Source organism: Rhinatrema bivittatum, chromosome 6, assembly GCF_901001135.1.
Source record: "Rhinatrema bivittatum chromosome 6, aRhiBiv1.1, whole genome shotgun sequence".
Classification (NCBI taxonomy): Eukaryota; Metazoa; Chordata; class Amphibia; order Gymnophiona; family Rhinatrematidae; genus Rhinatrema; species Rhinatrema bivittatum.
The window spans coordinates 197,057,188-197,085,107 of record NC_042620.1 but is presented as its reverse complement, the minus strand read 5'-3'; the positions used below and the strand labels follow the sequence as shown (position 1 = coordinate 197,085,107).

Here is a 27,920-nt window from a genome sequence, read left to right as displayed (position 1 = left end):
CCAGGACTGGTGGAGACAGTCATGGACCCCTGGCACCAACAGAGGATGGTCCCTCCTCCCCACAGGATCGCTTCGGGGGCATCGTGGAATAAGCCAGTGCATCCCTGCGCCTGGTACCATGCATCAACAGAAACCGGTGCTGATGCTTCTTAGGCTTCCCTTGCTGCTTGGCCCGGTCTTTCCCCGGTGCCAAGGCCGAAGACAATGAACCCAGTGTCCTCAGCCCAGAGGAGATAAAGTCTGTCTCCGGAACCCCTGTCCACCGAAAGCACAGACTGTCCTGTCAATGTCGATGGCATGATGTCCATAAATGCCGATGCCTCGGACTTCCTCTACCCGAACAGCTGATCCATCTTGTCAAGTCAAAACAGGCTTCCTTTCAGGGTCATTTGGGTACATAAGCAACAACCCCGGATGTCATGTGATGCCCCCAGGCAGAGGACACTTATCTCATGAGGGTCCGTGATGGACATGATCCTTGGGCACTAGAGGCATAGACAAAAGCCAGACGTGGCCATGATAGAACAAAAGAAAAGGGGCCGTAAACACTAAATGATTCGGCTGTCATCAATGGCTGGCGGGCACTGAGGCACTGTTGCCATGGTGGGAAAATAGACCGCGAAAGGAACCTTACCAGAAATGCCGAAAATCCTGACTTGAACACTACGGAGTAGGTACAGAGAGGGACCTTGCGATGGAATGATACCAAAAACTGTGAAAGTGCAATGAAAAGAAAAGGTTTCCACAAGGCCAGAAACAGCCAAAGTGAGCTCACTCATACCACAAGGCTTACAGTGTAAAAGGAGAAACTGAAGAGGGACTACACGTGGACGTGTGGTATTGGGCATGCTTATTGTGCCTAGTCAAAGTTCCAGAAACTTGGACTTAAGTTTTCTGCATCGGGCCTCCATCTGATGATTACCATGCTGCTTTCCTCATACAATGATGCTTTTCCTATTTACTCAATCCCAACGAAGTGGAAGGGCCCCAGGTCTGCGCCAAGGACAGCTTGCTCAAGAAATACCTGCTCAAATCGGCACCCAGGGAATTAGAAGAGCCTCTGCTCTGGGAGAAGGATTGGCTATGGCTCTTCAGAGACTTGCGTAGTTCCTCAATCTTCCAAGTTCTGGACTTCTGAGATCACGGAGACAACTAGCCACAATGGTAGCAATTAGACTGGATGTGGTTCGGTCTTGAGCACCAGAAACAAATATGTTCATCAGCAACGGATATTTTCTACCACTATACAGTCTTTGAAGCCATTGATAGTGAGCTTCTTAGTGCCAGTTTGGAGGGGGGGGGGGGTGTTTTGGTTTTTTTTTTAATTTACCACTGAAAATTGTTATTTGGGAGGCTGCAGAGATCACTTAAAGAAAAAGAAAAATATAGGCTTTACATCTATGCTGATGCTCAGACAAAAATAAAAAAATAAAATAAAAAAAATCTGAGGTGTTCACTAAGCAACGCTTTATGGAAACTCCTTCACATGCTCAGTAGAGCAAAAGCTCTGAGCTAAGAGAGAAGGGTCTGCTCGGTGCCAGATGACATCAACCACATGCAATGGCTAATTCAGCCCTGTTTGTCAACTGAATACAAAATATTCAGTTCAGACTTTTGGATTCTCCAAATAGAAAGTTTACATCTAACAGAGAACACTGAAAAAAAAAAACCAACAAAATTCCAGGAATCACCTTTGGCTGTTCTCTTAGTCTCCTAGTCCTTTCCAGAAACAATATTGGCTCAAATGTTTTTTTTTGCAGGTTCCTGGAAATGCTGTAGTCCTTTAGCAATAGCTCCTCTCCTTTTTGCAGGACACCCTCCAAAGGTTGCACTCAAGAATCCTCACCAACTTCTAATACATTCAAAAGAGAATTCAGTTCCCAACTGTGGATTTTTAGCACCTTAGAGATTCTTTGACATAAATGTTTTGTTGAGGGTTGAGCTTTCCTTTCTTGGTAAATGTGTCGAAGGGAATTCTCCCATTAACACAAAATAAGAACGTGTGTGAAAGAGGCCCACTTTTTCTTTGTAAAAAGACTAGTAAGTGGCCTTCCCACTGGAAGGCATGAGATGTTTGAGATCCTTCTCCAGAGAGCAGGCAGCACTCTTGCTACCTCTCCCCACATCAAGATGTGGCCTCCACACCTAAAATTGTTTCACAACAACCCATCCTATTTTGAGGAATGGACAGGATCTATCGCTTACCACTACACACACTTGAACCTGCCTTTGCTGGAATGCTCCTCTATTTAAGTCTAGTGGCCCTAATCAGCCTGACATATTTAAATATAATAGATCTACATCCTGTATTCATGGTCTACAACAAGGTCCCCAAACTTCAAGGCAAAGGGCTAATAGGAAGGTACAAATCGAAATGACAATGGGGGGGGGGGGGCAGGGGAAGAAGGGGAAATCCACCTCAGAAATTTGCAGGAAGGAAAAAACAGGGCTCCTGAGGGTGTGGCAGACAGGGCCAATAATATTTCTAGACTGGGAACGGAGAGGGAGCCACATGAAGTTCCAGCTCAACTTACTCATTTACAAGAGCCTTCACTCTGCAGCTTCTCACTACAACCAACCCATCCTCAGGCACTCCTATCTATGCCCTTCTCCTCTACTGCCAATTCCTAACTCCATGCTTTCCTCATGGCTGCACCATATGCTTGGAGTGGAGTGGCATGCTCCCTCTCTTCCCTTGTTTAAAACCAGTCTAAAAACCTGTCTTTTAGGTTAGTGCAGTTAGTGTAGCTAGGTTCAAAAAAGGTTTGGATAAGTTCTTGGAGGAGAAGTTCATTAACTGCTATTAATCAAGTTTACTTAGGGAATAGCCACTGCTATTAATTGCATCAGTAGTATGGGATCTTCTTAGTGTTTGGGTAATTGCCAGGTTCTTGTGGCCTGGATTGGCCTCTGTTGGAAACAGGATGCTGGGCTTGATGGACCCTTGGTCTGACCCAGCATGGCAAGTTCTTATGTTATGTTCTTTTTTATGCTGCTTTCACATCTTTACCCCCCACTTGTCCCACTTATAGCCTCAATTTTTAACCATTGTCTTAATAAATGAAATTCCCCATGTTTCTTTTGCCCTGAATGTTTGTCTCTTACATTCTTTTTGTATGGCACTAATACATCAAGTAGTGCTATAGAAGTGTTAAGCAGTAGTAGACAACCTTGACACACCCATGAGAAACCTGCTCCCCATCTTGCTCTGCATCTACCCCCATCTCCATTCCTTTCCCCTTTCCTTCACTTCCTTCCTTCTCACTCACCCTACTCCTCATCACTCTCTTCCTTCCCTTTTATCCACTCCACTCTCTCCCTTACGCTGGCAGGTCCTGGCCTCCCTGCCCATGGAATCTTTAAGCAGTGCAAGAGCCTCTCTCTCCCACTGGTGGAGCTTGGGAACCCCTGCGAGCCTTTCTGCTGCTGCTAGGGGTAACAATCCACTTCCCTCTATAGGCTGAATCCAGCCATGTAAAGGAAAAGCACAGAGTGCCAGCCAAGTAAGCTTTGCAGGCTGGAACCGGACCACAAGTTGTCGTTTGGGGGATCGCTCCTCTATACTCTTTTCCACTATATAAAGGACCTTGGCTTTATTTGACATACAGTGCCTGAGAAAGGGATCTTAATCCAGAAAGTATGCATTTTAACACATTTATTAGCCTAATAAAGAGGTACCTAGCCAACTACTCTAGTTTAACATATATTGTATCAGTTTGTAAACTAGACCTATTACCCTCATTTTCTTTATTACTCAAGTGCTTTCTCTGCAGTTATCAAAACTAATTTTTATGCATAGAAATATAGATTTTTATTTCTGTTCATGCATTAGCATTGACAAAGTTAGTCATGATTTTGGTTTATGTATTTAATATTTACAATGTATGCCAAAAGACCAATAATTATATCTACTATTATACAAAAAGACTGGTGTTAGAGCTACACTTTCTATATCCCTCATCCATATTACAAATAATCACCATATAAGTCCTAGAAGAAAAAAAAAAGCCAGCCATTCTAAGAGTTCTGGTATGCTGTGTTTTCCTCATCAACATTCACAAGAGTCATTTCTGATCAGAAAATGCATTTCAGAAACATCAAGTAGTACCCATGCACGGCACCAACATGTTCTTTTAATGGCATGGGCTGCAATATATAAAGTCAGCTCAGAAGTACTAGTTCAGTTTTAGCTCTCTTATGTTCTCAAAAATCCTGCATGAACTATTTCCCACTAGTGGATTAGAACATGCCTTAAAGGGGGAAAAAAAGCAAGAAAATTCCAAGTAACATTTCCTATGCAACAAACATTCAATCATTCCACTCTCCAATAATATTAAATAAAATTATTACTGTATTGGGAAATAACAGACCAACACAAGCCCGAGCCTACTTATTCAACTCACTTATGATTTTGGTTTTAATTTTGGCTGCCAGAGAAGTGTTCAGTTTTGCCGTTTTTAAAGGTCCATTCTTTTTCTCTCTCATGCGTGCTCTAACATCATTCAAAGTGGAATTGATTGCTTTCAGGTCCCCCATTGTCTACAAGAGAAATAATACACACAAAAATCAGCATGAGGCCGTCTTATGACATCCCTGATAGTTAAAATAGCAGTAGTACCTACTGACACCAGAACTGTTCCAATCTGTTTCTTGTATTTATTTCCACCATCTGTTAAATCTTATCCTATGGCAATTATTCAGCTGTGCATATTGCATTCCCGCTTGGACGTTATAAAGTGTTGCAACCATCTGATAGTGGAGAATACTTCTCAATATACATAGCTCTGCAGTGGGGGAAAGTGGCTAAACAGACAGAAAATTAAACACTATTTCAGCTAAGGAAAAAGTAAAACTTAGAAAATAAAAAGCTAGATTTGGTAATCCTGTTTTAAAACAAAATTTAATGAAGTCTTAACACAAGAGCAAGGAACCACTATAAACAGTGGAAAAGTCACTCCATGGTGCCATAGAACAATCTACACATCGTTCTCCTGGGAGCTCACTGGAAACAAAGATGGCAACTGCGGGCTTTTTTTTTTTAATTCTACAACTCTATGGTGCTAATTTCAAATACTAAATCTTGTAAATTAGCCCCTCTTTTCTATTCCAGCTATCCAGTCCCTTATTCAGTTAACCATGTTAATAGAACTGCCACATTCTCTGTACAATGAATCCCTGAATCCCGGCAGCCTCATGAGGGGGTTTATGAGGAAAAACCTCGACCCCTTTCAACGGCACTGGACACTTTCCAAACCTGGCCAATTGTTTGTCTCCCGGCTCCAACGACGCAGCTCTTTTAGAGGGCTTCTTCTGTAGGGATGTGTATTCGTTTCATCCGTTTCCTATACAAGCATGTAATATGAAACGTATGAAACATATGCACATTAATTGACATGTAATGGGAAACGTATGAAACGAATTAAACGAATGAAACAAATGCACATCCCTATTCTTCTGTGTCTTCTCCGGTCCCGCAGAAGATTGAGTGGAGGGCGCCCTCAAACGCGCTATATGCTCCACTTGTTGCCTCTGGGCCCAGGGAGACATCCAGCCACAGTCCCTGCAAGAGGCCTGCTCGTGCTCCGGGCCCAGGCATATGTAGCAATAATTATGTCCATACATTATGGACATAATTTTGCCACATTGGCAGTACTTAAATCCGGAGGGTTTAGGAACCATACTGCCAAAAAAGTTGTCGATTGAAAAAGATGAGGGAAAAAAATATATATATATCGCAAAATATTTACGATGAAGAGAGAGAGATAACAACCCCGCTTGCTATCTGCTCACGGAAAAAAAGAGACGGAGGAGAAAAACGGATTCGGGCGGAAAGACAATCGCGCAGTCACACAGAGTTAAAAACTCTGTCACTACCTGAGAAACTCCGCCTACTACCCGGTCGCGTCGACGCTCCCAGACAGCATTACTAATTCAGCCCTACTATTGACGGGAAACTCAGTTGTTCACGTGGCATTTGGACCTCAAGACTCCCTGCCTGCCAGTTACAGCCAATTCAAAAGTCTTATATTATTCTTTGATTTTCAGACTATTGCACTCATTTTGCTCTCAGTATTAAAATTCGCTACCTTCAAGCTCTCTGGTTGCTCTTTCATTCATAATGCCATTTCTAAAATGTATTGTAAAAAATAAAAAAATTAAAATTAAAAAAAAAAAAGAAAAAGTTTTGCTCTGTGCTAAAAACAGCCCAGTTCAGATGCTCTCTTACTTGGGTTTGAACATGAGGCAGGAACAGGTGCCTCAGGAGTTCAAGGTGCACAAAGATAGAGACCAGTCTAAAAGGTCCCTTGCATGTGCATTCACCAGAAGTCTGCCCAGTTGGTGATAAATGAGCAACCTCCATTTGTCATATGAAATTTCTGAAGCAAGTGAGGCACAGCAATTGGTGTCGAGACAGGAATCTAGTGAGAGCAGCCAGTTTACTGTGGCAATGTAAATCAGTAGGTGCAAAGAAACAATGGTGGCCTAGGTTGCCGACACAGCTGAGAGCATCGCATGCAGAACGGAATCTACCGTTACAGATCCCTACAGAGAAGCTATACGCTAGCAGAATCCCTCACCTCGAACCACAAATAGAACAGAGAGACCTTCACCAAATAGAAAAAGAAATGAAAATAAAAACTAAACTGCAAACCCCAAGAAACCCAACTGCATGTAGTGCAACACTGGAGAAAAAGAAACAAATGCATTTCATAAGAACATAAGATATGTTATACTGGGTCAGACCAAGGGCCCATCAAGCCCAGTATCCTGTTTCCAAAAGTGGCCAATCCAAGTCACAAGTACCTAAACATTAGAGATAAATCTCAAGCAACTATTGCTTATTAATTACCATAATAGCAGTTTATGGGTTTTTGCGCTAGGAACTTATTCAAACCTTTTTTAAACCCAGTTACACTAACTGCTGTAACCACATCCTCTGGCAATGAATGCCAGAGCTTAACTATGCACTGAGTGAAAAATAATTTTCTTCAATTTGTTTACTACTTGCTAACTTCATGCAGTGCCCCCTGGTCCTTCTATTATCAGAGAGTAAATAACCGATTTACATTAATTTGTTCAAGTCCCTTCATGATTTTGTAGACTTCTATCATATCCCCCCCCTCAGTCGTCTCTTCTCCAAACTAAACAGCACTAACTTCTTTAGCTTTTCCTCACAGGGCAGCAGTTCCATGCCCCTTATTTTGGTCGCCCTTCTCTGCACTCTCTCCAGTGCAGCTTCATCCTTTTTGAGATGCAGCGACCAGAATTGCACATAGTATTCAGGGTGCAGTCTCACCATGGAGCAATACAGAGGCATTATTACATCCTCTGTTTTATTTTCCATTCTCTCCCTAATAATTCCTAAAATTGTTGCTTTTTTGAACGCCACAGCACACTGAGCTGACGATTTCAATGTGTTATCCACTATGACGCCTAGATTTTTTTTCTAGCTGGTAACTCCTAAGAGAGAACCTAAGATTGTGTAACTACAGCAAGGGTTATTTTTCCCTATATGCATCACGTTGCACTTTTCCAGTCTCGAATGGTCCTCCTGCAATTCAATACACTCCATTTGAGATTTAACTACTCTGCATAATTTAGTGTCATTGGCAAATTTGATCACCTCACTTGTTGTACCCCTTTCCAGATCATTTATAAATATAATAAAAAGCACTGGTCCAAGTACAGAACCCTGAGGCACTCCAGTGTTTACCTTTTTCCAGTGTGAAAACGGACCGTTTAAACCTACTCTGTTTCCTGTCTTTTAACCAATTTACAATCCACAAAAGGACATTGCCTCCTATCCCATGACTTTTTTGTTTTCTTAGAAGCCTTTCATGTGGCACTTTGTCGAATGCCTTTGGAAAATCCAAATACATCACATCTACTGGTTCACCTTTGTCCACGTTTATTCATCCCTTCAGAAAAAAAAAATGTAGATTTGTGAGGCAAGACTTCCCTTGGGTAAATCCATGCTGGCTGTGTGCCATCAAACCAAGTTTATCTAAGTGTTTTATGATTTTTTATAAAAGCTTCCATGATTTTTCCCAGCACTGACATCAGGCTCACCGGTCTATAGTTACCTGGATCCCTTTTTAAATATAGGGGTTACATTGGCCATCTTCCGAGTACATTGGATGATTTTAATGATAGGTCTGAAATTTCATTTTTATTTTTTTTTTTAAACTTTTCAGAACCCTGGGGTGTATACCATCTCATCCAGGTAGATTTACTATTCTTCAGTTTTTCAATCAGTTCTACCACATCTTCCAGATTCACCTTGATTTGGTTCAGTTGTTCTGAATCACCACCCTTGAAAACGTTCTCCGGAATGGGTATCTCCCCAACATCCTCGTCAGTAAACACTGAAGCAAAGAAATTGTTTAATCTCTCTGCAAAGGCCTTATCTTCTAAGGGCTCCTTTAACCCCTTGATCATCCAACGGTCCAACTGACTTCCTCACAGGCTTTCTGCTTTGGATATATTTTAAAACATTTTTGTGAGTTTTTGCCTCTATGGCCAACTTCTTTTCAAATTCTCTCTTCACCTGTCTTATCAATTGCCAATCCTTATGCTTTATCCTATTTTCTTCTGATGGATCCTTCTTCCAATTTTTGAATGAAAATCTTTTAGCTAAAATAGCTCTTTCACCTCACCTTTTAACCATGCTGGTAATCGTTTTGCCTTCCTGCCACCTTTCTTAATGCATGGAATACATCTGCTTCTTGGATTTTTTTTTTTTTTTTTTTAACAATTTCCATGCCTGTTGCACACTTTTTACCTTTGTAGCTGCACCTTTCAATTTTTTCCTATTTTTCTCATTTTATCAAAGTTTCTCTTTTGAAAGTTTAGTGTCAGAGCCGTGGATTTACTTACTGCCCCCCCTTCCAGTCATTAGTTCAAATTTGATCATATTATGATCACTATTGCCAAGCAGTCCCACCATTACCTCTCACCAAATCCTGTGCTCCACTAAGAATTAGATCTAAAATTGCTCCCTCTCTCATTGGTTCCTGTACCAATTGCTCCATAAAATTGTCATTTATTCCATCCAGGAACTTTCTCTCTCTAGCATGCCCTTATGTTTCACTTACCCAATCAATATTGGATTAACTGAAATCTCCCATTATTACTGCACTACCAGTTTGATTAGCTTCCCTAATTTCTCTAAGCATTTCACTGTCCATCTCACCATTTTGGCCAGGTGGACGGTAATATACTGCTATCACTATATTCTTCCCCAACACACAAGGGATTTCTATCCATAAAGATTTGATTGTGCATTTAGTCTCATGCAGGATCTTTATCCTGTTGGACTCTATGCCACCCCAGACAAAGCACCACCCTGCCATCAAGATACTCCTATCTGTCATTGCAATATAGTTTGTACCTCGGCATAGCTCTATCCAGTTGGTTATCTTCTTTCCACCATGCTTCTGAGATGCCAAATAAGTCTCTCTCATCATTCACTGTTACAATTTTTTATTTTTTTATTTAAAAGTTTTTATATACCGTGAATTGATCAGAATTCTGTCTAGACGGTTTACAATTAACATACAGAATTAAAACAACAATACAAATAAAACATATACCGTATTTTTCGCTCCATAAGACGCACTTTTTTTCCCCCAAAGGTGGGGGGAAAATGTATGTGCGTCTTATGGAGCGAATATAAAAAAAAAACCAAACAAAAATCTAACAAACACCCCCCCCCCCCCCGACTCCCCCAAGCCCTGCCGACTTAATTTCCTACACCCCCCCCCCCCCCCAAGACCTGACAAATTAATTTCCTGCAACCCCCCACCCTCCTGACCCCCCCAAGACCTGCCAAACGTCCATGGTGGTCCAGCGGGGGTCCGGGAATGATCTCCTGGGCGTGGGCCGTCGGCTGCCAGTAAACAAAATGGCGCCGACGGCCCTATGCCCTCACTATGTCACTGAGACCGACCGCTGCTATTGGTCAGTCTCAGTGACATAGTGAGGGCATAGGGCCGTCGGCGCCATTTTGTTTACTGGCAGCCGACGGCCCTATGCCCTCACTATGTCACTGAGACCGACCGCTGCTATTGGTCGGTCTCAGTGACATAGTGAGGGCATAGGGCCGTCGGCTGCCAGTAAACAAAATGGCGCCGACGGCCCTATGCCCTCACTATGTCACTGAGACCGACCAATAGCAGCGGTCGGTCTCAGTGACATAGTGAGGGCATAGGGCCGTCGGCGCCATTTTGTTTACTGGCAGCCGACGGCTCACGCCCAGGAGATCGTTCCCGGACCGCTCCTGGACCCCCGCTGGACCACCAGGGACGTTTGGCAGGTCTTGGGGGGGTCAGGAGGGTGGGGGGTTGCAGGAAATTAATTCGGCAGGTCTTGGGGGGGGGGGCAGGAGGGTGGGGGGTTGCAGGAAATTAATTCGGCAGGTCTTGGGGGGGTCAGGGGGGTGGAGGTTGTTAATTTAAAGGGTTGGGATGGGGGGGGGGGTTTGGGGGTTCCCACAGAAAGAAAAATTTTCTGATCTGGGGAGTGGACCGAAATGGCCCTCCCCAGACCCGAAAACAAAATGGGGAGAAAAAAAAAAAAAAAACTATGCACTCCCCTAATTTGCTCCATAAGACGCCCAGACGCAGAGCCGGTTTAGCACAATTTTTTTTTTTTTTAATTTTCCCCCTCTGAATCCTAGGTGCGTCTTATGGTCAGGTGCGTCTTATGGAGCGAAAAATACGGTACTATGTTTCCAACATTGACTATTGAGGGAGTGTTGAGGGAACAGGAGTGTTACTTTAAATTCAACTGATTTTGAAAGCCAAGGTAAAGAGAAGTTTTTAGGGATTTTTTTTTTTTAACTCTTTCTTATTGGCTGTCAATTGAAGTTCTTCGGGAATAGAGCATATTGGCCATTTAAATAGAGGAAGTGGGGTTGCTCTGTTTGAGAGCGTCTTCAACTGTTACTGAGTGACACAATCTTTGAAGGATTTTGTCCAATTGGGGAAGTGGAGGCATCCACTAAAATGAATTATTGAATGTAAACCCCTGAGGAAGGCACGATTGCCGAAACATGGTCCATGTTGGGTGGATTAATCGAACGCCCGTGAAGCTAAGTATTTGTTGTGGGTTAGTGACAATAGGTGGGAGATATAAAGGAATTCAAAATATTAACATTTTGGGAGATATTATTTAATAATATATATAAAAAACATTTTTAGTGAGATAGATAGTAGATGATTACAACTATAGTGCCGATTGGGCTGATACTGCCTGAGGCCCATTGCAGGCGAGTTAAATTAAAGGCACGATTACCTGATACCGTCTGTCTCTTAAGATTGTAGATATTTTTGGTAATAGGGTTTGATATGCTATTGATCCCTCTCTGATTTTTCTATTTTTGATAGATCATACACTCTAATTCTCCCATCTTACTACTTAGACTTCTGGCATTAGCATACAAACATTTCAAATTGTGTTTGTTTGTAATAACATTCTGCATTTCAGTTGACCGGGATAAATTGGAATCTTTTAGCTCAGGTAAGTTTTTAATTATAGGCACTTGGACTACTTTTCTTATTATTGGAACCTCTCTATTGAGATGCCCTAACTCTAATGTTTCATTAGTATCCTCCTGTGTTTTTCAAAATACAGGTATCAGCGATATACATTTCCCAATGTAGGCAGAGAACTTCAAAAACTCCCACAAAAGAATGAGCAGGAAACTGTATAATCCTGGGAAAAACAGAAAAAAATACAAAACAAAAACTAAGATCAAAGAAATTATGAACTTGTAAGGTCAAGTGTGGGTTTGCTCTCTGTACTGGTATGTTATGACCAGCCATGCTATTTCGCTGGTCATAACAGCTGGTCATCTGTTGCCCACTTAGCCAGGATAAGGAAATACTACAAAATACTAATGGAAATTAAACTGGCTAGTAAAATGGGCAATACAATAATAATGGGAGATTTCAATTATCTGCGTACTGAGTGAGTAAATGTCACATCAGGACATGCAAGAAAGGTAAGCTTCCTAGATGCCAAAGACTGCTTCGTGCAGCAGCTGATCATGGAACCGATGAGAGGGGCGACTATATTAGATCTAAGTGGAACGTAGGACCTGGTACAAGAGATAAAGTGGTGGATCTACTTGGCAACCGTGAACATAATGTAAGAAACATGGATAGACAGCGTGTTTGAACATGTGGAAGGCATTGAAATGTTGCTAATTGATACTGGGCAGAAAGCCTGAGACCTTAGAGAGCAGACAAAAAAGCAGGGGAAGAACAGGATAACCTCAAACAGAAGTAAGCGCAATGATCTTCATATCGTCAGCTTACCAAAGAAAAGTAAAGGATAAGCAGAGTGGGCTTCTTAGGGAAATGGATACTTGAGGTCCTGATCCTGGATGGCAAGGGCATCAAGGATCAGGATGCCCTTGCCAAATGAGCACACAGTGTGTTGGCACCCACAGAAAATGGTCAACCTAGGACTACAATTTTAAAAGCTACACAGCTACGGAAATAAAAATCAAAATAATGGAAGCCAGCAGGAAAATTAAAGAAACTTGTTACCAAGGTTGATGGATCTATTTCTTCCAAAATTTCTCTGCTGACTTGCAGAGGAAAAAGCAGGGGTTTGCGGACACAAAGTATACCATGCTGACAGACTACTGACAACAGTGGGGAGATTCACATTTGGAACAATGAGTAGGCATTCAAAAATCCATGCTGCTAGAGATATCCACAATCTTTCTGCTCAGCTCATCAAGGAGGAGTTCCAGAGTGGCAGGAAATTAAAAAGGCAGAGCTGACAGATTCCATGGAAAGCAGCAAGGTCATTGTACAGCACAGCAAGGCCATGACAGGGATGAACAGCAATTCATGAGTACAACAGTTCGGTCATTACCAGAGAACAATGGGTTTTATAAATTGCTGGACTGAACGGGATGGGAAGGAGCAGATTACATGCAGGCAACTAAAGGTGATCTGATTTCTGGGAGAGAAAGGGGATTAGATGGTTTTTAATAGAGTTTAAGGAAGGGGGTGTGATCAGGTTTTCCAACGAGACATCTGGGCCTCAGGGATTCCCTCATCCTGGTGTGCTGTTTCTTGGGAAGGGATAGGGAAGGTATGATTTAAGCAGCATTGTTGAAGGAAATACAAGTCAGTGGGGATTGGTGAAGTCCCCTTATCTTTGGAAGCCGCAGTTATTATGGGAGTTCTGTCAGATGTTTGTATTAAGTTCTAGGTGAGTTTGTTGTGGATGGTTTAAACGTGGAATAAATGGGCTGTATGGTACTTCATATTACAAACTGTTTAGATTTCTTTTGTTGGAATGGCTAATGCTAAAGCTAATTTCATCTCTCTTGTAAGCCTACCTAGGGTCACTAAAGTTTGCTAGAAGGTTTCTGGGGGGTTCCTACTCTCCAGGGTCAGTGAAAGATCAGCAAGTTCTGTGCAAGTGCAGAGCTCTTGCAATTTGCAAGCATCCTTCCTTTGAGGAGGGGTGTAAGGGGATTGGAAAATCTGTCCTGCAGTGAGTGATGTGCTGCGCTAGATAAGGTTGAAATAGTGGGAGGTTCATCCCCCCCAAAGGGGATGGGTTAGGGTGTGAAGTTATGTTGTCTATGATGCTTCCACAGAGCTGGCCTCCGGGGCATCCCACTCCAGGTCGATGAGTTCCTGGATGGTTTCCATCATTGGGAAGTAACATGAGACTTTACAAAGGGATGGAGTTCTTCTTTGGTTCTGCCATCGGGCCTGTGCCTGGAATACCCAGAGTCTTCAGAGTCTGGGAAACAAGGGCTGGTAGTTCATCCTTGTGGAAGAAGTGAAGCATGGTTCGGTATGGCTCCAGGCCTGGAGGAATTTCTCCTTCTTCCAGGGAGTCGCCATCATCATCTGTGGTGTCTGGATCCCTGTCAGGAAAATTCTTGGTCAGGCGAGGCATGTCTCGAAGCATCCGAGCAGGGCAGAGAGGATCTTGTGCTTCCGGCAGGGGTTGAGCCCGGGGCGCAGCTGGGGCTGATTGTCCCTGAACGAAGGCTTGCAGCCTTTGGAAAAATTCTAAAAACAGGAGAAGGTCCCTGGGTCCATGTTAATCCCAGGGGGGAGTCAGCGTAGGAGCCCCTGAGGTGCCCCTCTTGTGGAGAAGCCATCTCAGAGATGCATAGATCCGGGGAACTATCATCTGTAGTAGTTCCTGACCCATCCACAGACAGTGAGAGGGACCAGACGCGGCTCCTATGTGGCAGGCTGTGCAAAGAGAGTGCCTTCTGCCATTCTTGGATGCCGGTGCCGTGCCTCTGGTTTCAATGCGCGTGTGTAATTGTAAACGCGGCTGTGCGTGTAGTTGTGCGCATGGGGTGCACTCAGTTATGCGCACCGCTGTGTGTGCAGCTGTACTGGACGTGCACAGGTTAGGTGCATCGGCCATCCGGCTTGCCCCACGGGTACCGCCGGTCGAGAAGGGAAGATGGTGCCGATGATCTCCACTTGGACCCCTGCACCAGATCAGGGCCTAGCCCAGCCAGGGCTGCTCAACCCGATCAGTGCTCCCTTTTACCTCGCTGGAAAAGAAATGGAATCAGTATGGCAATCCGAGCCTCGAGACATGAATTTTTTTTTTTCATTCATTTATTAATATTAGACAAATCATTTCAATCTAGTATGGGTCAATAACAGCAAATTTAAAGAAAATTCCAAAAAGACTATATAAATCCAAATTTAAACTCCTATTTCTAGGTAAGTATTAGACTCTGTAAGCGGTAATTTGGGAGATCCAAGGGTTACAAGAACACACTAAAAATAGGAAAAAGGGAAAAAGAAATAAAGGGAGAATGTCATAGATATATTGTACCCTGAGCTCTATTAATTATCTAAAAAAACGCAGCTGAGATGGTTCAAAGAAAATACCGAGTATTATTAAGTTCCATTACACATTTACAAGGGTATCTAATTGTAATCTGTGCTCCTAGTTGCCTAGGCTCCTGGCACATTCCTAACAGCTTCTTCCTGCGGGACTGGGTGGATCTGGTAATGTCGGGATAAACCCATATCTTCTGGCCGTAGTATAATTTTTCTCTATTACGAAAAAAAAACTCTCAAAGTAGAATCTCTATCTGCAGGAAAAACGAAAGTTACTAATAATGTGCCTCGATAGTCCACTTGGTCCTCCCCTGATATTTCCAGAAAGACTGTAAGATCCGTGCCCAAATTCTGAGGCGAGTCAGCCGCAGCATCTTGATTTCCTTTCTTTTCTGATGAGAAATATATATTGGACAATGGCAAACTGTAATTCAGGACCCGGGAGGGGGAGCTTTTCCAAGCAGAGATTAGAATTTTGTCTCTGCGGCTGCGCATGTGTTCCCGCGCAGGAAAAACAGAATCTCCTCAGTCTGCAATTAAGCTTACGCCTAGCAGAATAGACGGGTCGACTAAACAGGGAGGGAGGGAGGGACAGCATGGCTAGTTTATCCTGCTATCTACGGAAACACCGTTTATGGTAAGCAAACTTGCTTTTTCCCCGTTGATAGCAAGGCTGAATTAGCCATGCTGTCATGGGAGTCCCAAGCTCCCAATCACACACTCTGATAAAGGTTTATTGTCCCTGCGTGATTGTCGACCTGGTTAAGTTGATAGAGACTACAGGACTGCTTATCCTAGTTTAGCATCATCAGTTGCCTGCTGGTCTAGGCAGTAGTGGGACGTGAAGGTGTGAAGGGATGACCATGTAGCCGCTTTGCAAATGCCCACAGGTTGTACATTTCTGAGATGTGCTATTGATGCAGCTACTGCCCTGACTTGATGAGCAAAAGACAGAGGCAACTTTTGTTTCTAATAACAGAATTGGATACACTGTGCTATCCAGCTGGAGATGGTTTGTTTGGCTACCGGCAGTCCCAGTGCATTTGGGTTGAGCGAGACCAATAATTGAGAGATACGGGAGTCAGCGTGCCTGCTCCTTGTAGTATGCCAACGCACGTTTACAGTCCAGTGTGTGCAGCAAGCGTTCTCTATCGTTGAGATGAGGTTTAGGGAAGAATGTTGGTAGTTCTATTGATTGGTTCAAGTGGAACTGTGTGTCCACCTTTGGGAGAAAGGCTGGATGAGTTCTGAGAACTGCCTTGTGATAATAGAACTGTAGATATGGAGCACAGTGAACCAAGGCCTGCAGTTCCCTTCGAGTGGATGTTACTGCCACAAGGAAGACTACTTTCCACGTAAGGTATTTTATGTGGGCTGAGTCCATTGGTTCGAATGGGGATAGCATGAGCTGCTCCAAGACCATGTTCAGGTTCCATGGAACCGGTGTTTGAGGTTGGTGGGTGAAGGTGCGATAAACCCTTGAGAAAACGAGATAGGAAAGGGTGATTGGAAATCGATTAACCGCTATGTGGTCTAAGATATGCTGCTATGGGACTAAGGTGAACCCTTATTGAGGATGTTGCTAAGCCAGATGTATACAAAGTATGGAAGTAATCTAGGAGTGATTCCGGTGAAGTCTAAAGCTTGAATTCCCTTGGATATGCACCAGGTGGAGTAATGCTTCCATTTGAAACTGTAATTCCGTCTAGTTGATTACTACCTAGATTCCAAAAGGACATTTTGGGCTGCAGTAGATATACCCTGTTCCGTCAGTAGGAACCGTTCAATCTCCACGCTGTTAAATGAAGGGACGAGTGAAGTGGGTGGAAAAGGGTTCCCCCCTTTCCTGTACTAGAAGATCCAGTTGATCTGGTAACCAAATTGGGTCCTTGATGGAGAGGTGTAAGATGTAGCTGTACCACAGTTGTCTGGGCCAAGAGGGGACTATTAGTATTAGTTGAGATGCATCCGTTATGCATTTCTGTATTGTCCTTGTAATGAGAGGTATGGGTGGAAAGATGTACAGTAGGCCTTTCATCCAAGGAATGAGAAAGGCTTCCTGCGCAGTTCTTTTTTCACTGGGCCATACTGAGCAGAAACGAGGGACTTGTGCGTTCATCTCTGTAGCGAGAAGGTCCATCGTTGGAACCCCCACCGATTGAATATTCCTTGAGCCACTTGTTAGTTGAGTGACCATTTGTGAGGATGGAATACTCAGCGCAGTGTGTCCACTCTGGTATTGGCAACTCCCAGAAGGTATGTTGCTTGCAAGTGGATGGAATGCCGATGTGCCTGTTTGAAGATTAGAAGCGTTCCCCTGCACAGGGACCATGAACCGGACCCTCCTTGCTCGTTTATGTAAAACATTGCTACTTTGTTGTCCATGTAGACAATGATTCTGTGGCCCTGCAGGTGATGTCTAAATGCTTGCAAGGCATTCCGAATTGCTCTGAGTTCTAGCAGGTTTATCTGTAAGTTTTGTTCCTGTGTCAACCACAGTCCTTGTGTTTCTTAAAAAAAACCACAAAAAAAACAACAAAAAAACCCACCAATGCTTCTCACAAGGGTTAAGGACTGCGTTGTGTGGGGGAAGGCTGAATAACGCCCCTTTGAACAGTGTTGACTTGGTGAGCCACCAGTTTATATCCTTTGTCATTTCGGAAGTGAGCACTAGACGTTTCATCAACAGTTGCGAGTGTTGTCTCCATTGACGTTTCAATCCCCACTGTAGACGACGCATATGTAGTCTGGTGTTGGGCATCGTGAAAATGGCTGACGCCATGTGACCCAAGACTGTCAGGATTTGTCGTGCTGAAGGCTTGTGTGTTCTTTTGAGAGCGCGCAGGAATCTACGCATTGTTATAGTTTTGAGGTGTTGGAGTGGATTCTTGGGTACTGTGGTGATGACCACTCCCACAGCGAGGAGCCTTGTGGGAATCCACAGTACTAGGCTAGACTCTAGACATGCAAACACAGAGATTTGTCTTTTATTATACAGCAGAATGATACCACCAGAGGTGGCAGTAGTGAGGTGATCCAGAGGTAGCAGTCCAGGGACCCTCGGCAGAAGAGACCCGTCTCGCAATGATAGTATAGGGAGTGAAGGATGCGGTTCCCAGTGCTGATCTGCAGATGAGAAAGACTGACAATGTTAGATTACTTACTAAGTTGGTAGCTGTATAGATGGAGATCCCAGCAGGCAGAAGTAGTTGAATACAGGCACCGAGGCAGGGACAGCAGGCCCTCGAGGAGCAAGTACCTGATCTCTGATGGACGCCTGAAAGAAAGCAAAGGGCCCCCGAGGAGCGGGTACCCAGGTTAGAGTATTACCCTGAAGGGCATAGAGAGCTTCCAGTGGCAGAGTAGCTTAGACCGGACAAGTCCAATCCTTGCTAACTCGATTTGTTAGCAAACGAAGGGCAGGCTAAATACCCGGATGGTGTGACATCACTCGAGGGGGATGCCCCCGAGGTTCCCGCTATTACGTGGATAAAAACATGGGTGGCATGCGCACGCACCCTAGGAGGCCCTCAGGAGAAACATGGCGGATTGCCTTGCCATTTCCGTTCCAGGGACATTGGAGAAAGCGGCATGCAGACGCGGCGGTAGCCATCTTCCCAAGGCTAGCAGGGAGAGCAGAGAGAAAGGTGAGGCACAGAGGTCGAAGCCGTCTGAGACCGATGGACAACACGCATCTCCTGTTTTCGGTCTTCCAGCAGGAATGCTCTGTTGCGGGTGGTATCCTATCGAGCTCCAATGAACTGTAGAATTTGAGTCGGGTACAACGTTGATTTTTGATAGTTGACTACAAGCCCCAACCTGTCCAAACAATCGATCACCTGTCGAAGATGCTCGATTAGTGAGTTTGGAGTCGAGGCTACTAGAAACCAATCGTCCAGGTATGGAAAGATTGTCATACCTCGTTGTCGGAGGTGTGCCACCACCACCACCACACATTTGGTAAAAACTCTGGGAGCTGCCGATAGGCCAAAGAACTTTGTATTGGTAGTGATAATGCTTGTATCGGAAGCACAGGTAGCGCCACGAGGATGGATGGATAGAAATGTGGGTATAGGCATCCTTCAGGTCTATTGAGCACATCCAGTTGTTGGGTTGCAGGAGAGGTAGAATTGATTTGAGGGACACCATTTTGAATTTCTCCTTGACAAGAGATTTGTTCAAGTCTCTGAGATCCAGAATTGGATGAAGGCCACCGGATTTCTTGGGAATGAGGAAATATGGTGAATAGAAGCCTTTGTCCTGGGCTTTCCACGGAACAACAACTCGGATTGCCCGTTGTTGTTGGAGTGATGATACTTCTTCTCAAGAGTTGGGAATATGATATCCGCGCTGATGGAACAGCGAAGTGAGGAAGAACGGGTTTGGTTGTGAACTGGAGCTGATAGCCCTGTTTTACAATGTTGAGAATCCAGCGATCGGATGTTATCGCTTCCCGTGCTGGGAGGTGAGATATGATCCTTCCCGGGGGCGCACGATGCAGTGGTGGCAGCTGTATCTCTAAAAAGACAGTGCTGTTTTCATGGAGGCTGCAGGATGTTGGCCCTGCTGCCTTTGGGTTCTTGGCTTGCCCCTCCTATCTTGTGGCTGGTGCTGTTGTGGCCTTTGGTACGCTTGGTATGACTAGTGTCTATACTGTTGATAAGATCTATAAGGGCAGCGTGAAAACTGTTGACGACGAGAAGCCCCGAAGTAGTGTCGAGAGGACGAGTAGTTGGACAGGGTAGTCAGGGATTGTACGGCTATAGCTTGAGCTTTTAGTTTTGTAACAGTTTCCTGGAAGCGGTCTCCGAATAAATTATCTCCCGTGCATGGTAAATTGGCCAGTTTATCGTGCAAGTCTTCCCTGATTGCACTAGCTCGGAGCCATGCTATCCTGCGCGCTGCAATGGCCACAGCTAAAGCTCTGGACAAGGTTTCAAATCCTTCCTACACCACTCGGAGCAGATGCCAGGAACACTCTTCCATATCTTGTAGTGTATGTGGAATCGGCTCCGCAGTAGAGGTGAGCATCCCTTTCGTTACCTGAATATATTCATACATGTATTGCACCATATAGAACTAGTGATGCTGTATGCGAGCGGCTAACATGGAGCTCCGATACATCTGTCTTGCGAATTCGTCCAAACAACGGTTATCCCTTCCAGGTGGGTTAGAGGCATGCAGTTTAGATTTTTTTTTTTTAGAACGCTGCATAGCGGACCCAACCACTATGGACGCATGTGGTAACTGCGGTAAAGTATAATGAGACTACTTACACATACGGAATTTCAAATCAGTTTTCCTTGAGATGGCAGGAAGTGAGTATGGAGTTTCCCAAGATTTTTCAAGCACCCTATCTAGCACTTCCTGCAGAGATAGAGAGGTCGGTTCCCCTGGAACATCAAAAATTTTTAAGAGCCCTAGTGTTTCAGCTCTTAGATCCGGGAGGTTTTGGATGTCTAAGTGCAATATCGCTCCCAACTTGTCTAGAAACTTTGGATAGGACACGTCGTCGGGTGGTTCTTGTGGTTGTTCTGGTGGGTCCGATGGATACCCAGTGGAAGAACTTGGTTAAGAGTGAGGGGAATCTAAGTCCTGGGGTGATAGAGCCTGTGAGCTGGTGATGAAGGCAGGAATGTCTGTGGTGACTTCGAGGGCTCTAATAATGGTTCTCTCGAGGCCTGTGGTGTTTCAGGAGAACTGGAAGTAGACGCATGAGGTAATTTGAACGTGGTTTGAAGACACTCAAAGAAGCCGGACAATGCCTCAGACAAATGGAAGAATGCTTGTGTCTGTGGAGGCATTTGTGGGCGAATAGGCTGTTATGGAGGTTCTACTGAGCCCAGTATGTCAGAGTCCAGGTGTGAAGATCTTGTCCTAGCTGGTCGGGTATCTTTTTCGTGTTTCTTGGTTGTGACAGATCATCATCCAAGGGCTGCGATCGTATTGATCCCTCAGAGATGCTGCAAGATGAAGAGGAGGCAGAGGAAGAAGGTACATGCTCCCAGTCTGCCTCAGAAGCAGAAGTAGCCCTCGATACTCGTTCATGGTGTGACAAACTGGATTCTGAGAGATGTGGGTTAGCCTTTCATTTCGCTCTGTCCTCATGTCCATGTTTTTTTTTTATGGTGTACATATCTGTGGTGGCGTTCACCAGAACTCACCGCATGTTTTTTCGAATGGCTGGTCCCAGCCTCCGGTGATAGTCATTGACATTTGTGTGTCCTATCAGTGTCTTGCAATGCTGGCGATAAATGACAGATGAGTGTGCCAGTGTTGACTCGACTGAGGTGGATGAATGCCTCCTTTTTTATTTATTTTTATTTTAACAGCTTTTCTATACCGACATTAAAATACACATCATATCGGTTTACATAATAACAAAAGGAGGAAAGTACAGAAAACAGGGAAGGGGGAGGACAACAGAGTTCCAACAGCAGAAACTAAACAAACTGAAAAAGATGAGAGAAGGGAGAGAGATAACTTAACTAAATTATACAGGGTAACTTGATTTACATAATCGATTTTTTGCGTCGAGTGCGCTGGCTCCGGTGCCGGATGTGCTGTCTTAGTCTCCTGTTGTGCTGGCTTCGGCCTCTTCGATGTCGGCGCCGGGTGTGATGTTACCTTCGGAGTCATTTGCATTCACAGACCAGGTCCCTGGTCTCCACTCTGGGTCACATATTTTGGGTGCGATTCCCAGCCCATCGTCAACATTTTCTCATGGGCCTTCTTAGACCTATGAGGGTCTTTGTACTTTTCTTTACTTACAAGTTCCACCTTATCTCCAGGCCTGGAGATCTTGGGATCCAACAATGAGGCCCTCTTGACTGATGGAGCTTGATGTTTGAATGGCCCCGGAGACGTGTGTGTGCCTCTAATGGAGGGGCATAGGAGCCTCCAACGCTACTCTGTAGGTCTTTAATTTTGTGGGCGCGTTGCCTCTGGACCCTCAGCGACATGCGGCCACAATGCTCGCATTCGCCCTGATTATGGTCGGATCCGGTAATGGACATGATCTTGCCACATGAACAGGGTTTAAACCCAGACAGCATGCTCTGTTTTTTTAGACATTTCTCTTCAAAAAAGTAAAATCGTTGAGGAGAAAAAAGCTCCGCGTGCAATCCCACGCACAGAATAAACAGATTGAGGATTCTCTTTTTCCTATGCGGGAACACACACGCAGCCACAGAGACAAAATTCTATCTAACCTCTGCTTAGAAAGCTCCGCTTCCCAGGTCCTGAATGACAGTTCCCATGATAGCAGGGCTGAATTAGCCATGCTATCAACGGGAAATGTAAAACATCCATCAGGTATCTTAAATTGATCCCTTGGAGATATTTATTTTACATGAGGAAAATTTAGCACTCATATTTAAATCTCAGAGCATTTTCCATATTCGCCATCCTTTTCGTAGCTTCTAGTTCTCCTTTTAATACATTTGTTTGAACTTCTTGCAAATGTGAAACTTGTATGTCCAAATCCTTAATTTTGGTATCATGGGAATTTAATAATGGTTCCATAACATGGATACTCTTCTGTGATTTGGTTACAGCCACAGTAAGTGAAGAAATCAATTTTTCCAAGAAAATTAAAGCATTCCACACAGCTTCTAGTGTAATTATTTGAGATTTAGGCATTTTAGAGTTGAAAACTGTGCTTACCCCACCATCACGGCAGACTTCTGGAATCCTTGCAGATTCATCTGTCGGTCCTTCAACCCCCCCCCCCCCCCCGGATGGTAATCGAGCTGCTCAGGTCCGGTTGGGCCTGCTCCACAATATCGGCCCTCCTCTCCACAGATGGAACCATCGGGCCTGTAGTGTTCTTCCCTCTGCCCCACAGGGACCTCCCTCCCGGGGGTCGATGCATTCAGCGGAGTAAAACACCCCTCGATGGTAGGCTGAGAAGGGATGGATGGGGCAAGTGCAGAGGATTCAAGCCAAATCCTTACCTTCCTCTTGGCGTGCGGCATGTAGGAACAAGGGGAAAAAAAAAGACTGTTTCGAGGAGCAAGCTCTAACTCAGTCCTCCCTTTAGGCCACCATCTTGGATCTAGGAGATCTGAGTTTAAAATTTTCTGCTTACCGATAGAGTGCCAGGACGGTCTCCTGGGGGGGGGGGGGGGGAGAGGGCTTTACCTTCACCGCCACGCTCTGTTGTGCACTCACTGCCTTTCAGCCATTGTGGGGCTAAGTCCTCAGGAATTCTCAACTGGGGGAGGGACCCTTAGGTTTCACCGCAGAAGAGCGGGGCTCGATCTTCAAGGTAAATTTTCTTTTTCTTTGCTGTAATTCTTAACACTATTTAAGTGTTTGGGATAGTGTCCACATCTGCTAGGAGACTGAGAAATACTGAAGAGCTAAGGATACTGCAGGGGTATATCTAGAGTGACGTCAACTTTGAAATCTGACTCCGTCTCCCATCTGCTAGCAGAAGAGCACATAACCCACTGGTCCTGAGTCCATCTGGCTACACGCTAGGAAAAGCTGACATCACAGTATACATACCCCTGCACAGACATCAGTCTGCCAACATTCTCTGCAAAAGCTGTGGACAAACTAACAAAACTTGATTAACAGATAACCATTCAGCACTTAACCAACAGGAAAATACTGAGTTCAGATAAGGAGTGCAATAACACTGGTCTAGGGATTGGAGTAAAATTTACTAGTAACACCTGGAACACGCAGGAGTACAATAGCACAACCATCCAGAAGACAAGGGTGGGAAGGTGGATCCACCTGTCCTTATTAAAGAAAAAGAAATAATTAGGTAAGTAGTAATTTCTCCTCTTAGCCTATGGACAGGTGGATCTAAAACCAGTGGGATGTTCCAAAGCTACTCCCAAACAGGGCAGGAGGCTGCCCGCAGTCTGATCAACACCTCACGCACAAAGGTTATGTCCTCCCAGGCCTGCACATGCAGGCGATAACCACATAGCAGCTCGGCAAATATCGATGGGAGACAAATCTAATCTCTGACCATGACACTGCCTGAGCCCCAACCTGACTAGGCAACGGCTGCTCAGCATCCACATACACAGCTGTGACTCCCTCCTTAATCCAGCGGACTATTGTAGTCTGTGACACCAGCTCGCCCTGTTTACTCACATTGTGGAGAACAAACAGGCGATCTGTCTTCCTGAGAGGTTTAGAAACCTCCAAATACCTCAAGATACGCCTCTTGACATCCAAGAACCTTAACAGGCGACATTCTTCCACATCTCTTTCCCTGTCCAGAGATTCAAGTGAAAATCTGAGTCCACTTTCGGCAAAAGAGAAATAATAGTATGCAGCTGTATCAACCCCAGAGTCATCTGTAAAACTGGCTCCCAACAAGACAAAATCTGGAGTTCGGATACTCTACACACAGAACAAATTGCCACAAGAAACACCTTTTTTTCAAGGTCAGTAAACTCAAGGAAAGGCTACACAGTGGTTGAAAATTGGGGCCCTGCCAAAAAATCCAAAACTAGATTAAGACTCCACAAAGGCATCAGTAATGGCAAGGAAGAACGAAGATGCTTCACTCCTTTTAAAAAATGGGCTACATCTAGATGAGCCGACAAGGGTTCACGATTCACCTGCCCTCAGAAACAAGCAAGAGCCACCACCTGTACCTTTAATGAATTAATGGCCAACCCTTTATTCAATCCATCCTGCAAAAATTCCAAAATGAGCGGAATCTTAACCGAACAAGGAAGAACCCCTTGAAGTTTACAACAAGCCTCAAACACTTGCCAAACCCACACATAGGCTAAGGAAGTCAATAACTTTCTTGCTCAGAGCAAGGTGACAACCACCATAATAGAATATCCACTTTTCAGCAACCAAAGCCCTCTCAAGGGCCATACCATAAGACAAATTAGAGTCGGATCTTCGTGATGAACAGGCCCTTGCTATGCAGATCCCTGCAAGACAGAAACCAGAGGGGAGAGTTCACCAGGAGCCTTTGCAAATCTGCATACAATGGTTTTCTGGGCCAAGCCGGTGCCGCGAGAAGCACCATCCCAATGTGATTCTCTATCCTCCAAAACATTCTGCCCAACATGGGCCACGGGGGAAAGTAATATAGTAGCTTGCCTTCAGCCACTCGTGTACAAGAGCATCAATGCCCAACAAATTTTTTTTTTGGTCATGCAATATTACAAATCAAGAATCCCTTGTTACAGAAACATATGAAGTTCTCAAGTAAATACAAAATGTACAAACCCCCCCCCCCCTCCCAAGGGAGATTGAGGTTAAAGAGCATGCTACCATTTAAGTGAACTCCAGCAGAGAAAAAAATAAACAGGACAATGCAGGTACATATATGAGCCACCAGCCCAGGAAACCCAGAATGAGATTGAAAAGATTGTCAGACCTCTTACTGTGAAGGTGAATAAATGACCAATGAATAGATGAGTCAGAGACTTAGGTAGGGGAATTTGCATGTCATAGCCCCCTGGACTACTGTTGATAACTTGCAGTGAAATATCACTTTAAATAATACAGAACTTTTGACTGGAAAAGTCCTACATTGGAGAATTCTGAATGAGAGAGAGTTATTCTGGGATGGCTATTAAAATGTTATATTCACTTTAACATCATATAGTCTTTTATTATGAATTTATGTAACCGGTACCATACTGGCACTTTTATAAAACGTATTACCCAATACAATTCCTAACATTACTATATGTACCTATCTATAAACAGTTGTGATGGTATATAAAACTTAACGATGGTACAGAAAAGATTTTAAACAAATAAATAAATATTGAAAAGCACCAGTCCAAGTACAGATCCCTGAGGCATTCCACTGATAACCCTTTTCCACTGTGAAAATTGACCATTAATCCTACTCCATTTCCTGCCTTTTAACCAGTTTGTAATCCAAGAAAGGACATTGCCTCCTATCCCATGACTTTTTAGTTTTCTTAGAAAACTCTCATGAAGGACTTTATCAAACGCCTTCTGAAAATCCAAATACTCTACATCTGACTCACCTTTATCTACATGTTTATTAACCCCTTCAAAAACATGAAGCAGATTTGTGAGGCAAGACTTCCCTTGGGTAAATCCATGCTGTCTGTCTTTTTGCTCTGTGATTTTGATCTTTAGAATAGTTTCCACTATTTTTCCTAGCACTGAAGTCAGGTTTACCGGTCTATAGTTTTCCACATCACCCCTGGAGCCCTTTTTAAATATTGGGGTTACATTGGCCACCCTCTAGTCTTTAATTATAATGGATAATTTTAAAGATAGGTTACAAATTTTAACTAATAAATATGAAATTTCATTTTTTAGTTCCTTCAGAACCCTGGTGTGCATACCATTTGGTCCAGGTGATTTGCTACTCTTTAGTTTGTCAATCTGGCCTGCTACATCTTCCAGGTTCACAGTGATTTGGTTCAGTTCATCTGACTCATCATCCTTGAAAACCATCTCCAGAACCAGTATCTCCAACATCATTAGTAAACACAGAAACAAAGAATTCATTTAGTCTTTCTGCAATGGCCTTATCTTCCCTAAGAAATCTTTTAACCCCTTGGTCATCTAATGTTCCAATTGACTCCCTCACAGGTTTCCTGCTTCAGATATATTTAAATAAGTTTTTATTATGAGTTTTACACTTAACTTGACAGTGCTTATGCTTTACCCTATTTTCTTCAGATGGATCTTTCTTCCAATTATTAAAGGATGTTTTTTTGGCCATAGGCTAACTACAGCACACAGGCTGATTCTATAAAAAAAGTGCAGGAGAGCCGGCGCTCCATGTTGAGCACCTGCTCTCCTGGGCACACAATTCTCTATTTAAATAAGGTGTCACACTAATAAGGAGGCGCTAGGGACAATAGCATGTCCCTAGTTCCTCCTTATTAGTGGTAGAGGTGACTGTCAGTGGGTCCTAACAACAGACGCTCAATTTTACCGGCGTCGGTTTTCAAACCCGCTGACAACCACGGGTTAGGAAAACAGACTAGGATATTAAGCTGGAAGGTATACAGAGAAGCAGTTTTTTCTGCTTTTCTGTATACTTTTCTGGGTTGCTTAGAAGTTAACACTTGCCCTTGGGCGTTAATTTCTGAGAGTAAAGTGTGCAGCTTGGCCACACATTTTACTTTCAGTCGGGCCGATTCAGTAAAGTCTGCGGGAGAGCGGGCGAATGCCTGCTCTCCTGTGCATGCTATTCAGTATGCTAATTAGGCCCGGCGGTAAAATCGGGTAAAAGGAGGCGCTAGGGACACTAGCGCGTCCCTAGCACTTCCTTTTGGACTGGAGCGGCGGCTGTCAGCGGGTTTGACAGCCGACGCTCAATTTTGCCGGCATCGGTTCTCGAGCCCGCTGACAGCCACTGGCTCGGAAACCGGACACTGGCAAAATTGAGCGTCCGGTTTTCAACCAGACAGCCGTGGGCCAATTTCAAATTTATTTTTTTTTAACTTTTGGAAAGTTTCGGGACCTCCAACTTAATATCACCATGATATAAGTCGGAGGGTGCCCGAAGAAATTTCTGAAAGCAAAATGTGTGGCTTGGCTACACATTTTGTTTTCTGAATCGCGCGGGAATACCTAATAGGGCCATCAACATGCATATGCATGTTGCGGGCGCCATTAGGTTCGGCGGGTTGGACGCGCGTTCTGTCAGAGCGCACTGTACTGTATCGGCGCGAGCATTGTGGGCGACTAATAGGTTCATCAACATGCACTGGCATGCGATGAGCGCTATTAGTTTTTGTGGGGTTGGCCATGTGTTTTCAACGCACTATATCCCCTTACAGTATAACAGGTAGAGTGCATCGAAAACATGTAGCCAAACGGGTGCTAAACACGTACTGTATCGGCCTGACTAGCTTTTAACACCCGGCGCCAGACCTCATCGGAGGGGGTACTTGGGCTTTCAGCATATCCATAATGAATATGCATGAAACATATTTAAGTGTGATGCATATTCTTTATAGATGTCCTGAAGATCTAGTGGGTCAGAAAATCTCCAAGGACCACCTTACGTGTAGTATCCATATCCCAAATATTTCCACCTCTGTAAACTCCAAGTGGTAGGGACATTTTAACTCTGGGAAATTA

General features: G+C 44.2%; 1 protein-coding gene across 2 annotated transcripts in view; it reads right to left on the bottom strand.

Annotated features, from left to right (window-relative positions):
* SGO2 (shugoshin 2) overlaps window positions 1–27,920 on the bottom strand; it is a 181,829-nt gene that overhangs the window by 153,448 nt on the left and 461 nt on the right. The window contains exon 2 of one of the 2 annotated variants that reach the window (XM_029606378.1): window positions 4,404–4,539. The exons of the other annotated variant lie outside the window; for it this stretch is intronic. Coding sequence (XP_029462238.1) covers window positions 4,404–4,536 — 133 coding nt within the window. The 5' untranslated portion in view covers window positions 4,537–4,539. The remainder of the gene's footprint in view (window positions 1–4,403; window positions 4,540–27,920) is intronic. 2 annotated transcript variants of the gene reach the window in all.